Genomic DNA, 15222 nt, shown 5'->3' with positions numbered 1-15222 from the left:
GCCCTTGGCCTGATCCCGGTGTATCTCAATCCTTTTCACCTCTAAGTTTTTGTGTGTTACAGCCCTCTGGGCTGGCGGACAATCCTGAAATGCGTTTGAATAGAGATGTGGGAGGCTGTAAGTGTCTCCTAGACAATTTGTGTGGCAAACGAGGCAGTCTCTCATGTGATTTTGCTTCTGGCTTGGTGTAAACTGGCTGTCTTGTGTCACCAGCTTTGTGAACGGTCTTGGCCATAGCCGTCCTCTGTCTCGCTCCCTCCGCAGGTGATGTGGCTGCCGGACACGGAGAGGCAGCTGGTCAGACAGATTGCGCCGGGTTTCCAGCAGACTTCTGGCCTCAAGCTGGATGCAGACCGCATGAGGGAGAAGGGCATCGTGAAGCTCAACCTGCGTTACACGAAGGTCACGAACGAGGATGTCAGGTACAGCCTTCTCTTCGGATACTGCGTGATAGCCCCTGTGCTCCATGGCAGGTGTCCACAGCTCTGTGCACCCTTGCTAACCTCATGCCCTGTGTGCGTCCCTGGCTCAGCAGCATCTTTTCTGATCGTCCCGGGCTGTCTTATCTGCACAGAGTTATCGTTTTCAGATGGACTTGTTCTTGAAAGCTTGAGCTGTGCAAGCTTCTCCCTACCCACACCACAGAATCCGGGCTGTTCCCAGGAGCTCTACGTGCTAATTCAGTATATGATGATCCTTTTTGAAATACAAATATATGAATCGGCTGATTCTTATTACTGTCAGCTCTGGAAAAAGTGAAGGCTTTTCACACCGAGTACCTCCAAGTGCTGTTTCATCCTCATTAGCAGCTGCCCTTTGCTTCTGTTCATCTGCTCCAGAGTTGTTACCACAGGATTTTGATTAGTCCAAAGTCTGGATATGCTTTCAGAAATTTCTCTTTGCAGAGAATCCATCCGATTCATTATTGTCCTTTGTCAGCTATTTAGACTGGTCAGGTCTCCTCTTTAATGAGATTGGCAGCGTGGGGTTCCTCTCCTTCTGCTTGAGCTTGTATTTGAACCACGCAGCGTGTTAGCTCCCAGTTTTGCCCTCTTCTCGGAAAGGGCAGATTGTTTCTAACAGAGCTTTTCTATTTTTTAGAGTTTAACTTTTTCCCCCAAAGAAATACTTGAAAACGAAACAGGTCTGCAGAAGAAAAATATCTTCAAAGTAGCTGTCTTACTGTATGTTTAGGCTGGAAGTAGAGAAGAGCTGAGCCCGCAGCTGTTTGAGAGCATGGTCCTATTTAGCGTAATCCAGTGGTGTCTTTCTGTGGCTGCCAGCAATCACTCTAGTTTGCTCACCCTTAAAACCAAGTCTGTGCTTTACCTGCAGGGTAATTCCTGCCTGTTTTTCTCCTACCTATTTGCTCTGTCTCATGGAGGGGACCATATGCCAACTCTCTCATCTCTCCCAGCTCATCAGACCCAATCTCTCCTCAATCCCACCTCAGCTGTCTCCAAAATCAGACCTGCCACCTGAGTGTTTCTTGAACCCTGAAGGCCTTGTGGTGCCCAGTCAAATGTTGCTGCAGTCCTGCAGCACGAGCCAGAGCAGGCTCAACAAGCCCTGGAACAACACAGTTTCCTCAGTCCACCCAAAAATCAGCATCTGGATGTAACATTGCTGCCACCATCTCTGCCCTTGAGAATCCCTTAGCCTTTGGAGCAGCTTGATCATGTTGTGAGCTTTGAGATGTCCGCATCTTGTACAGTGGCCTTCCACCTCAAAGTGCTTTGCTGATACTGAATTGCAAGGATTAATCTCCGTGCTGCCCATGCAAGGGAATTTAGTGATGCTTCTGCTTTGTAGATAAGGAAACAGAGCAATTTATGCAAATCGTGTGGGTGCAGAGAGTCCACTATAAGTGCTTGGTTTGCTGCTGACAGCTCCTGTACCCCCGCTTGCAGTTTTAGCTTCTTGGAAAATGACCTCAGGAGACTGGAAGCTGTAACTCTGTGACCGTCCCCAAAACAAGGGCATGGGAGTTGTAGGAATTGATGTTGGAAATGCAGTCTGTCAGTTTTTAATTAAGTAAATTGCTTATGAAGTGTTACAGGCATCTGAGCCAGATGTTAATTTTACATCAACATGATGAGGCGGTTGTTAGAAAAACACGACGTGCCCATCATTCGTGAGGAAGTATCTGAGGTGGGCTGTGGCCTGGGTCAGATAGCATCCAAGAGGCGAAGAAAGCTTTCAAGTTCAAACCATTTGATTGCAATGCCCTTGGGTTGCTTATGAAGTGACTGTGCCCTGTTAAAAAACCTGTTTCATGCAATTCAAACCCAATAAATCTAGCCATGATTACAGCAGCGGCTGATGGCAAGAGCTTTCCTCTTCGAGATGAGGGTCTGACGTTTGCTGGGTGACTGACATCTCACCCTGTCTGTCTCCTGGCAGGGACTACACCATGGCGAACCTGAGCGTGAATCTCTACACTGTGAACGAGCCCTGGCTATACTCCATCCTGTGGTGCGCCGGCGTCCAGTCGGTCACCTCCGACAGCTCCCACGTCCTTCGCAAGGTGCCTTTTCCCATCTGGCTAATGGTAAGCACGATGCCTGGGAAGCTGCTGTGAACCCCTGGAAGGAGGGGATGCAGCGGAGGGGTGTAGAGGGTGGACGTTGACCACTGCAGCCATATGTCTGGTGGGTTTCTCCAGGAAGGTTTGGTTGGGTTCAACGTGCTATTGGGCTTGAGGGTTTTCACCCTCGGTATGCCTGAGCCCTGAGATGGGAATGGATCAATGCTCCTCTTGCACAATCCCTTCCTTCAGATGGCCTCGTCTCTCCCCATACAGGGTTTGGGAGCCTTGGAGATTACGTTGCATGCCCCATTTAACCCACATGATTTTTCCGTTTTCCTCTGATGGAAAAACACCTTTCCAGACCTGCTGAGCAGCTGTTAAAGTTGCAGGAGCATCAGGCACACAGGTGAACCAGCAAACCTGGCTTCTGTGTTTCAGGCAGGCTTCAAAACTAGCTTTTTGCCAATTTTTAATACCAGATAAGGACAAGTGTTACCTCTGGCTACCCCATTGCCGGACAAGGAACAACCAGAGACCAAAGGTAGCCCCCTTACCCATGATGTTAGCCAGTAAACTCTCTGAAAACCCTGCTAGCACTTTAGGTCTCTGAACCAAACAGAAATATTCATGTTGAGTGGAGGGAAAATGATGAAATAGTTGCATCAAAGTATTCCCAAAACAAGAGCTCAGCTGCGGAGGTGTAAGTGCATGTGATGGAGGGGCTGTTTTCAGATGACAGATCCTGTCAGGGGTAGGATAGGAGGCAGCTTTACCTGCTGCTCTAGCAGATCTGCTTGGGAAAGGGGAGAATAAGATGAGCACAAGGAGAATTTAACGTTAATGAGTTATCTGCGTCTTTAGCTGGTGGTAGGACCTCAAGACTACTGCCTAGATGGATGAACATCTGCGCACGATGTCCATAGCCTTCGCTTAAACTACTGCTTGTGTCTGACTACACAAGTTCACACTGGTGCGCGCTGAAGTTGGAGAATTGAAAATGGTTTTGTAAGGGCTGAATCTGTTGGCAGAAGGGATTATCATCGTCCGAATTGTGCTGCTGCAAACATCTGTCCTCCACTACAGCTGGCAGGAGTTGTGTGCACATCACTGGTAGCTTTTTACTCCAAAAGCCCCTTTGGCAGTGATGAAAAGCAGTTGATACTTGGAGTTCTCCTCCAAGGGCTCTCCCATCTGCTGGATTTTCAACTCTGCTGTGAGTGCACACTCTTATATCACCGGCAGCATAAAAATCCCTTGATTTCCTGCATATCGAAGCGCCTGGGTGATGTAATCTAACCAGCTTTGCCACCTGAGCCCCCTCTAGCACATGGCTCCGGAGCTGGAATGAAATGGTTGTTTTTGCCAGGCTGTGGTTGCCCAGTGCTCTCGGGGGCTTCGTTGGGCTTTATTGCCAGCTCAACAGTGCAAATCTGTTCTGCTCCGTTCACCCAGGGGCCATTTGCAATTGCAAAAATAATTTAACTTGTGTTTCTGTTAAATAAAAGGAAAACCAAAGAAGGAAGTGACAGTCTCTCTCCCCTCTACTCTTAATGGAAAGCTGCTGGTGAGAACAGAGGCCATCAGACATGGCATAGAAAAGGGCTTTGAAAAGCTTGAGCTGGGGTTCAGCCCCTAACTTGATGTCCTTAAAGTGGGTGCCCAGTGTGAGACCCCTCTCTGCAATTTTGTAGGTCTCCCTCAGAGCCAGGGTTTGAGTTGCTCTCTGCCCAGTTCCACTGAATTGATGAAGGGTTTGACGTGCGGATTTCAGGAGTAGGACTTATTTTGGGTAAAGTTTATTTAAAAAAAAAAAAAAAACAACAAAATAATCCCACTGAAACAGCCCTGTCTAAAAAAGAGGAACTGCAGGTGAAGTATAGCAAAGTCCTGAGGAGGTCTTGGTGCGGATGGAGCAGGACAACAAGCTGTCTCCGCAATAGATCTTTGCTGATCCGTGCTCCCTCCTCTGCAGGGCTGAGGAGGCATCTGCTCACTGAGCACTCCTAATAACGATGTGTGTGGGGTGCATGTCTTCGAAAAATTCCAGTTTTTCCCTTTTGATCACCTTGAAATTCCATTTTTGTCACTTATAAAACCTTGATTTGGTACCACAAACTTCTAGCTTTGAGTGTTCTGCAGGACTTTAAAAAAAATACATGTAATACCTGTAATCAGGTGCTGGAGTTTTCCCAGAAAGCTGTGTTTGTCTACCTATTGCTTGGGGTATATCATAGGAAATGCAACTTTGGCCCCACAGGAAAACCTACTATTTGGCTTCTTCAGTTGTGAAATAGCAACAGTTGCATAAATGAAAAATTTAGATGTGTTGATTTTGTTCTAACTTAGAAGACTCTTGAGTTTTCATTCAAAATAGTTATGATGGCACTCTCCTGCCAAGAAAATGGGAAACATCCATTTTGTGTCTGTTGGTCTTAATAGATGCAGCAAATGTAACATTAAATGTCACCCTTCTGTAATTAAGCTGGAAAATACAAGGATTAAATCTCCATCAGAAGCACTGGCTAATTAAAGCGTTGCCCTGCTAATTCTATGGTACAGTTTCACAGGATAAATTGAGACACAGAAAGATTCACGGAGCAGAAAAACAAGTTGTTCTCTGCTGGGAGACAGAGGTAGCAGAGCTGATGGCTCCCAACTGGTTTTATCCACGTCACACTACCATTGCATGAACTCATCTTTACGCATTATGTATTCTGTTCTCTAATGAAATATTACTTGTGGCATTAATGGTGGTGGTGGTGGTTGTGATGGATCTGTCTGGTATGAAATCAGCAACCTTTTCCCGGTTGGGACTAGTCCAGGTTTGGGATAGGAGAAATTCGTTAGCATCACTGATGGCTGTCCTGGGTAGGTGCCTTCTGAGCATCATCAGGAGTTGATTATTATTATCACTTTACTTTGTTGTCTTTCCTGGGCAGCACAAAAATCAATGTGAAGCAGTGTGCTTCTGTGCTGAGTTCAGACGATGGGTTCAGCTGGTGTGATGACCACAGCCACTTAGACTGGCAAATGAAGCCAGAGCTACCAGTGCCTTAAAGGACAGAAATTGGGAAGTATATGCTTATAGCATGGGGACTGTGCAGAACAGCTGACAGCACTCAAAATGGGCCCTGCATGTCTCATGTGCAATGTGTATATATTTCTGTGTTTTCCTGCAGACTTGGATTTCCAAACAGCATCTTACCCTCGCCTCGAGGTACAGCTGAGATAAGAAACTTTCAGCCCACAAAGCTCTGAGAAAATGTCAGCACACAAAAGGAAGGAGAGTTTAAAATTGTTCCTGTTTGCAGTTTTTCCTGATAACGTCATTTTGGATGACAGGCTAGCATTAGAAATGTCATAAACGTTGTGATTTATGTGACCCCTGCAGCCCTGTGCTTTTCTTTCTGCCCTGGTGGTAACTTCAGCAACGTGTGGTCTCTCTGTGATTGTACAAACCAGGAGGTTTAAGGTCTGCTGCTGTTTTTTGTCTTCCAGCCTCCAGACGAGTACCACCTAATCTGGATCACGTCTGATCTCATTTCATTTATCGTAATTGTAGGAGTTTTTATATTCCAGAAGTAAGTAGCATTGTTACAGCTCAACTCTCACGTATTTGTGGCGTGTCTTTTTGTTCAGAGCCTGGGGTGGAGATGGGAGAGAGGAGCACCGTGCTCCTCCGGCGCTTGGATTGCAATAGCAGGGAAACTGTTTATTAAAAATCCCTACAAAGACTGCAAACAATAATTCCACTTCTGAGATGTGACATTGAATTGGAAGTAGTCGCTACTTTTTAAGAAGGATGAGAGGTCTCAAAACAGTAGCGATAGGCGCTTTGCTCTGCTCATAAATGCGTGTGGGAGAGAAACTGTAAATGCTTTAGGGAAATGGACATTGAGAAAGAGATTAAAATGCTTTAAAGGATGAAGAGGAGATGTTTTGAGATTCCACCATTATAGTCTTCAAAAAGAACTTGTTATAGTTTTCTTAAATCAGTTTGTTTGGATGAAGAGAGAGAAATATTATGATTTAGCAGATCAAATCAGTTGCTTAGTTTGATGCATAGAAAAGTGTCTCCATTTTCCAAAGAAAAGGGAGAGCAAGGATTTGACGAGGGCACGGCAGAAGCCTCTCTGTTAGCCAGGGTCCCTGAAAACAAATGTCGAGCATAAAACCAAGGAGCAGAGCAAGTTAAGACACTGATAAATCAGGAGGAGGTAAATCAACTTCCTAATGGCAGAGATGGCCAAGTTACCCTCCTCTTGATTATACTGGAGGAAACCACGGTGTCCTCCCGGCCGTGTGCCTTTTCTCCTAGGAGGCATTTTAGCTGTCGGTGGTGACAGCGTAATAACCCTCTCTGGGAAAAAGCGTGAGCTCGGAGAGAGATGCGCTCCCTCCAGCGGGAAGCAGCAGCCTTCTCCTGGGAAAATGTGTCGTTCTGAAATTGCATCCCCTCTTCCCCTGGCTCTATAATCTCATCTGCTTTGGCATGCAAAAACAACTGTCCTAGAGACGTCAAGGGACCTACACTTTCCTTCCTTCTTGATATCTGAAATGCCTCGCGTTAGGAGCAGCAATTTAATTTGCTTCAGCCTCATGACCTAGCGATTTTGCTGTCGCCTTGTCCCAGATCATCTGCTTGTAGCAATCTCTTTCCTTCCTGTGGGTGCATAATTACTGGGGTATTTTTGCCACATGACAGTAGGCTATTGCTCCTGCCAGCACCCGCTATGGATTTGACTTCAGGCCACATACTGGGTCAGTTTATAATTTTGTCTAAATTCATGACCTGCACAGTCCCACGCTGGTAGACCTGTGCCCCGCGGGTCCCCAATTCCAGCATGGGATAATGGAGTGAGCAGCAGATTCAAAACTCTCCTCTCAGATTAGATTTCCCAACAGTTAATGAAACCACCGACCAAGATGAGATGAGAATTTTTCTAAGAATTCTTGTGATCTGAATTGTGGCCGATTAAACCTTTCCTTCAGAAGGGCATCGTGTTGTCTGGAAGCTTCCTCTACTCCCTCAAAATCATCAGTTGGCTTAATAAGAGACGTCCTGCTCTTTAGACCTTGTATTTCTCTGTCAGATACAGAAATGCATGGAGCAGTCTAGAGGCAGGGACTGACCTCTCTGAAGAGCAGAGTTTGAAGGCCAAGTTGATGAGATATTTGCAGTCTTTGGCATCATCTCCCAGTTTTAGGCAGCTTTCCTGAATCAGACCCAGGAGACCACAGCTGAAGAGATTAAACTAATTCAACCTGCTGAATGGGAACGATAGGTCCCAGAGCAGAGTAAAATGGTGCATGCTTGGAGAGAGGGAGAAGTCACAGCTATGTGGACTTTGCAATAGCTGGACTCTTCCTTTCTACACAGGTTGAATTTTTTCCAGTTTGGAAGAGGTTTGATGGAGTAGAGCAAGAGGAAGCAGGGTAAGGGAGGAAAGCATTTTTGCAGGATTTCTCTTCCACCCTCAGTGTAAGTGTGATACAGGTGAGAAGAGGTGGAAACTGCCACCAGCTTTCCCCGGGGTCCAAGCTCCCTGTCCAGCCTCTGGACCTGACGGAGAAAGGCAGTTGCTCAGAGAGGTCTGGCCACGTGGGGTCCATCGTAGCAGGGCCAAATGTCTTCTTTTGGATCTCTCTCTTGGGACAACTCAACCCCAAGTCAGTAGAAGGAAGGAGGAGAAGCTCTAGCACCAGAAGTTGGACTTTCTGCCGCAAAGGGCTTGCTCTTCCAAGAACCTTGTGCAGGAGAGACCCATTTCCCTGCTGTTTCAGTTTCTCCACCACATGAAAGAATTGGTAGCAGCACTGAGGATATAAAAAACAAATTGCAGCAGAATTGCTCAACTACTACCTGCTGATGTGATTCAGCTCCGGGAAATGGAGCTTGGCATTTGGCCTTCAGTGTCATGGTTGGTTTTTTTTTGTTTGGGTTTGTTTGTTTTTTTTTTTTTCCCAAGTCCTTTTTGGGGCAAAACAGAGCTGCTTCCTTCATGCAAGGATGAGGGGGTGGGTGGGAACAGAGCCACCGCTTCGATGTGCTCGTCCTCTCTCCTACGCATGGCTTGTCTCTCCTCCGTAGCCATGGGTAGGGATTGCTCCTGCTGTTCTGCTTCAGCCCTGGTGACAGGATCATGGCAGCCTCTCCGGAGGGGAAGTACCAACTGTGATGACTTCTAACCGATCTTTTTTTGCCTCTTTGCCTTGTTTATTTTCTTACTGCTCTGACTGTTGTGCATGTTCCTCCTCTTTCTCTCTCTGCTGCATTCTGGCATCTCACAGCTATCACATGATCAGGTAATTCTGGTGCTTTCCTCCTCTTTCTCTTCATTCAACCTTCCTTTCTCTCTTTCTTTCTCCCTCTCTGCTATGGCTTCACTGCAGATGGACAGGGCAGGACGCAGTTTTTCATGATGCTTTCAAACATCTGGCTTCGCAGGGGGACCATAAGGGTCTGAACATTGCATGGTCCATAGCCATGAGCACCACGGGAGCCTGATGCTGAAGCCGGTGGATGTTTTGAAGGCAATCTGACCTCCAGTTACAATGATCCAAGTCGCTGTCTTTTAAAACAGCCCTATTCTGAGGTCCTGCAGTGTGTTGTAATTGGGAAATTCCCAGTGGATGTAATACTTTCTCCATGGAAATAATCCCATGCAAAATATCCCTTCCTTCCTGCATTTACCAGAGGTTTTTGAGGCCAACCTCTTCTAAATTGGCCAATTCTAAAGAAAATAATGCAACCTGTTCAATTATACAAAGCAGAGCTTCTCTAGCCCTGGGAATGAATTAATAAGGCTAATAGCTGGCTCATTAATTGCTGCACTCGGAGCTTGGGATCTTTCAGGAGTCTCTTCCCAGTTACACCACTGTGAAACTGGAAATGCAGTGTGAAAATAGCATTGCACCCAAGAAGGGAATGAGCCTGGGATGCTGGATTCGAAGTGTCATCAATTGGAAACCCAGATTTCTCTTTGTATGGGCTGTTTTCGTTCTCATCCCCTTGGAGGGAAGCACTGTCGCTTTTCTGCAGTAAAGCCTTCACCGCGTCACTACTCGGACCAAACTCTTCATGTGTTACCTTCTCCATCCTTCCGCTGTGTGCCATGGGGTTGTATTTCTGAGGAGTTGGCTACTCCCTACCTGTGCTTACCTGCCCCTCTCCCTCTGCCCACCCACCGCCTCGGGGGTCGGGGTTGGCCACCTGCAAGTATGCCTGCTGCACCAGGTACCTTGGACTTGTGGCGTTGCGTCCTTGCGGCATCTCCCCAAAACAGGACCTGGCTATGAGGCCGGGCTGAGCCCTTCTGTGGGTGCAGGGAGGTTGGGTGTCTTCCCCTTCTCGCCTCCCCCTTGCTCCCTGGCTCGTGGATAAGGAGAAGACAGGCTCGGAGGAGTTGGGGCAGACTTTAGGCAAGAATGGTCGCAGGGTGGGGACTCTGTGGTTGCGGCTGGCTTGGCTCTTTGCTCGCTCCCTTATTACCTCGGTATCGATCAACCCTGTTTTCTCCCCAACCTACCCCTCTCCCATCCCCTTTCCTACCATTTAGCATCTCCTCTCCAAACCGAGGGTCCGGTCATGGCCCTAACACAGTGTATGCTGTCTCTGTGTTGTTGTCCCAGTATTTTTTAGTCTGTTCCCACCCCGTGTCCGTCTGGTCTGCTTTGATGCCAACCTCCCAGAACAAGACCTACCTGCTGTCTCTCTGGCCTTTTTGCGCGCTGCTGTCCTAAACGTGGCCGATCACAACAGAGTCCAAGGGGGTAGGAGAGGTGCTATTTTCTATTAAACAAGCTTTCTGGAGACCCAAAGGCCACTGAGCATAGCAGAGAGTGTTTCGTATGGTGTTGGAGTTGGATTGTGATTAAATGTACTGGTGGCTCTTCTAAAGAGGGTATTTCAAAGTACCCCTGAAAAATGGGGTCACCCTCTCCTAGCTTGTTCAATCTCCCTGTGAGAGGAGTCATTGGCCCCTCGTACATATTTAACCACCCTGGGTTTGACGGCAGCCACCATGCGAGATGGGGAGCAGAGAGCAGTGGTCATTCCTCTTGGCAGGAGGAGAAGAGCCCTTGGTCCCTGCACCCCTTTGAGGCTGAGCTGTCTGTGCCTCAAAATAGCCCATGCCCTCCATGGGATGTCTAGGACTTACGGGCAAGAGATCATCATGCCTTTTGGCCACGCAACCCAGCCTGATGCTGAAAATCCTGATGTTGTGGGCAAAGAAAAGACTTGTTGTTGTAGCAATATGTTTTGGTCTTGATCAGTTTAAGGAGCATCTCATCCTGTGAGATCCTATGCACTTGCAACTAACATTGACTGTAATGGGATCTGCCTGCATGGGACATTAAGGGCAAAAATGGTTGTCTTCCAGGTCAGAGTGGCTCAGCTTAGATGATGATGACAGAAGAAAAATATTTTGGTTTTAATTTTTTTTTCTACACTAATGTCTTTGCCTCCTTGTGCTTCCTCTGTGTTGCTTCTGTCCATGGGTCTGCGAGTTGTCGTGTTGCCATCCCACCCCTTCTTTTCTCTGTAGCAGAGCATCCGCCTTCATCCGTACTCTGGTCAAAGCCTGATGGTGCGGTGTTACCCAGTGGGATTTGGGAAGGGGATGGAAACCCCATGGAATCAACACCAGCCAGATTTTCCTGGAAAAATTGCAGAACCCCTTTTGTGGATGTTGCTTTATCAGGCTGATGCTGTGGACCCAGGCTGGAGATGTGTAGGGCTCCTCAAATCCTCTGCTGCTGGGGCTGGGTAGGGGGTTAGAAATTTAAGAGAAGGTTGACACCTTTAAAAAAAAAAAAAAAAGAAAAAAAAAAAATCTTCTCTTGTGTGGATGAGCCACTAGATGGTGCCAGAAGACCAGAAACCCCATAAGCCAACCTAAATCCCTGCTGTTTCTCCATCAAATGGCCTTATAGCGTCCCTGGCTCCAGCAGGGAGAATGGGATTTACTTGAACACCTTCCTCTGTGGTCAGGAGGTAGGATGAGTCGGTGGGGTGTGGGCTATGAAAGCCTGGCCTAAACAGCATCCCTTTGCAATTGGATCTTGGGTATGGCTGGTTTGTCTGAGCCCACGAAGCCCTGTTTTCCCCTCCTGCCGCAGCAGCCTACCTTTCACTCCTAATGCCAACAGCTCTGCAGCTGAAGGTCTGCTACAGGGTGCTCTCAGGCTGAAAAACAGCTTTAAAAGCAAAATCCCCCTGGAACTTGCTGCCACTGCTTATTGCTAACATCAGTAATTTTCTTTACATGCATTCAGTAATGACAATAAAAGTCTGGCTAATTTTAAGTCGAGCCAAGTTCCCATCAGTCTCATATTGTTCATGTGGTGGAAACTTTTGGTGTGAACACTGAGTTTCATTAAGGCTTAAAAGGTGGAGGGTCTGTGTAGAAACATTTAAGTGAAGACCTGGCATTTGGGGAGGGAAGTGCACTGGGAGAAATTACGTTTAATTCTGTATGTGACACTGTATGTGACAGCTACCTGCATTGGGACTGCTTGTACTTCCTTGCAGAGCAGCTCATGTCGGTGTCTTTGCTGTGTCTCAGGTTTGAGACCTTAAATTGTCTTTGAGCTCTCTTCTCCCACAAGCGTGAGCATGTCACTCAGTGAGGAAAAATTTACGGTTTCTTTACTTGGCTTGGTCTCTTGTTCTGTTCCCTCTTCCCAACCCTAAAAGTCAAAATAGCCCTACCTCCTTTGGGCAGCTGGATAGCTGATGTGATAGAGAGGGGTTTGGGGCATCTGCAGTCCTTGGTGAAACTAGTGGAATTGGGATGCTCAAGGTGGTTAAAGATGACCTGCTTGTATGTCTGTACCCCTCTGAGATAACATGCTCATTTCTGAACATGCTACCATGTGGGATTGCGTAGGTGCAAGGGTCTCTGGGATTTGTTGGTCTCCACATTGTTGGTGGCCACTTGCATTGAGGATGCTCCTGTGGTTGGAGAGACCAGCCCCTGATATCCCCCTCTTGTCTTGCAGGTGGCGTCTAGGAAGCATCAGGACCTACAACCCGGAGCAGATCATGCTCAGTGCTGCTGTCCGCCGGTCCAGCCGGGACGTCAAGATCATGAAGGAGAAGCTGATCTTCTCAGGTATGGATGGGGCTGGTCGGTCAGAGCCTTTTGCTCCATCCCTCAGCTGTCCCCTTGCTCTCTGCTGATGGAGGAGGTGGGTCATGATATGGGTGTCATCTCCTGCTGGTGGGACAGGGTGACTGGACTGACCCTGCTGCACTGAACCACTTGCGGGATATGGTCATGGCTCATCCATCCCAAACTGGTGCAGGTCTGAGCACTGATTTGCTCAGAAATCCTGCATTTAACTTCCCAAGCTATACCATGCAGCTCTCATACTTTCCCGCATCATCTCCACTCTGAATTGTCAAGAGCTATAAAACTGTTGAAATAATGGCATAGGTCACCACAAATAGTGGTGATGAGTTTGGGGTAGACCTGGAATTCCATCGTCCTGTGGATTGATGTTGTTCCTGATATTCTTGTGCTCCTCCCAGTGTTTATTTGTGTTGGAACATCTCACCCCACCTCTAAGAAAGATCTCAGAAATGTGTACAAAGAGGGGAAGATTTAGCTTTAAAAGATTAAAATTGGTGCATTGCTGGAAAACTCACATTCGAAGGAATGTGAATATAATCTCCCCTTGAGCTTTGTTTATGGGTTTTCTTTCTTTGTATTTAGGGGCTAGAGACCTCCAGCAGGGATCAGGATTTATTGTACTGGGCACAGACGCAGCAAAAAGACAACTCTTGCTTCAAAGAGCTTATTGTGTGAAATGCAGGCCTGATTGTGGCCTCCAGAGTTGGTGAAAATCAGGTGTAAATCCAGGGAACCCACAGACGGAAAGCATTTGGTCACAGCAGAATTAAGCCTCCCCAATGTGTTCGAGACGTAAAATGACCTAGACGTAAAATATCCTTAGGGGTAGGGGATATATATTAAAGTTTTGTGACTCTGAAACGAATGTTCTTGCTTAGGGTGGGTGTTTGCAGTTAAAACATTGGTGGTTGCACCTTTTTCCCCAGTGAAACCAGTGACTGTAGGAGTCTCCCCTTTTCCAGAATGGCCATTTGGGTAGAGATGAATCATAGAATCATAGAATCATTAAGGTTGGAAAAAACCTCTAAGATCAAGTCCAACCGTCAACCCAACACCACCATGCCCACTAAACCATGTCCCTAAGCGCCTCATCTATACGTCTTTTAAATACCTCCAGGGATGGGGACTCCACCACTTCCCTGGGCAGCCTGTTCCAAGGCCTGACCACTCTTTCAGTAAAGAAATTTTTCCTAATGTCCAGTCTAAACCTCCCTTGGCGCAACTTGAGGCCATTTCCTCTCGTCCTATCGCTTGTTACTTGGGAGAAGAGACCAACCCCCACCTGGCTACAACCTCCTTTCAGGGAGTTGTAGAGCGCGATGAGGTCTCCCCTCAGCCTCCTCTTCTCCAGGCTAAACAGCCCCAGTTCCCTCAGCCGCTCCTCATCAGACTTGTGCTCCAGGCCCTTCACCAGCTTCGTTGCCCTTCTCTGGACACGCTCCAGCACCTCAATGTCCTTCTTGTCGTGAGGGGCCCAAAACTGAACACAGGATTCGAGGTGCGGCCTCACCAGGGCCGAGTTCAGGGGCACGATCACCTCCCTCCTCCTGCTGGCCACACTATTCCTGATACAGGTATTTTGCACCCTCTTCCCACAGGTGACTAATTCAGCCTGTGGCATAGCATCACGTGTATGGGGGAGTCCAGCTTTGCCTCTGGTGGTGGCAGGATTGCCAGGGTCCGCAATTTAGAGGCAAACTCCTATTTGGGGGCAGATCCTGTTCAGAACTGGGACTTGCATTCCTGTGACGATGTCCCCCCTGCTTCTCTACCCTCCCCAGAGATCAACAACGGCGTGGAGACCACGGATGAGCTGTCTCTCTGCTCTGAGAACGGCTATGCCAACGAGATGGTCACCCCCACGGATCATCGGGACACCAAGCTGCGGATGAACTGAGGAACTCCAGTCCAACCCCAGCGCGTGGCCGCCCCAGCGTTGGCTCCGGCAGCGAGAGCCGTGCTCTCCTGCTTGCTGCGGGATGGGAACCTTTGAGGAACTGCTGGTCGGGCAGAGACCCCTTCCCATACCCCACCACTAGCTGCTCCACCTCCCTGGTTGTGAGGTTGAGGAGCTTATTTTTGTAAATATGTAGAAAATCTGAATTTTTTTGTCTCTTTTTTTTGAGTGTAATTTTTCCAAGGCATGAGTGGAAATACCGTGTTCATTAAATCCTTGACCTTATGGCTGAAGTGATTTGAATCTTGACGTGACAGCCTGAGTCCCCTTGGGGGGTTCTGGGAAAAACACGTTGGATGTATCTCCCCTTTCTCTTCCTTGCCCTGCTCCACCCCTTCCCTTGGTGCGGCGACTGTGTAGCTGAACGTTGTGATGTTCTCGTGAAGTGTTGTTTTTGTTACGTTTTTTTTTTGTTGTTGTTGTTTCCCTCCCTTTCCCCCTTTGCTGGGCAATGAAGTTTTAGCTCTAACGCAACAGGAGGCTGTTTGGAGGAGAGAAGCTTTCCTAGGAGAGGAGATAGCACTGCTCTTCCCTGCTGAAGTTCAGAGCCAGGGAAGGGGTTGCACTGGCTCGGTCACTTGGGCACCTTCTCCCTG

The 15222-nt window shown here is 47.8% G+C and overlaps 1 protein-coding gene across 1 annotated transcript; it reads left to right on the top strand.

The window, feature by feature from the left end:
- Nucleotides 1–264: 264 nt before the first annotated feature.
- GDPD5 (glycerophosphodiester phosphodiesterase domain containing 5) lies at nt 265–14672 on the top strand (the record flags this gene model as incomplete). The annotated part of the gene is made up of 5 exons (XM_009586869.1): nt 265–422; nt 2404–2551; nt 6029–6111; nt 12536–12648; nt 14451–14672. Coding segments are annotated over 5 exons (618 nt in total), but the record flags the coding sequence as incomplete, so codon positions are not given.
- Between the last annotated feature and the right edge of the window lie 550 nt (nt 14673–15222).

The sequence above is a fragment of the Fulmarus glacialis genome, unplaced genomic scaffold (genome assembly GCF_000690835.1).
Source record: "Fulmarus glacialis isolate BGI_N327 unplaced genomic scaffold, ASM69083v1 scaffold1430, whole genome shotgun sequence".
Classification (NCBI taxonomy): domain Eukaryota; kingdom Metazoa; phylum Chordata; class Aves; order Procellariiformes; family Procellariidae; genus Fulmarus; species Fulmarus glacialis.
Note: the sequence above shows the minus strand (reverse complement) of the source record. Positions and strands in the feature narration are given on the sequence as shown.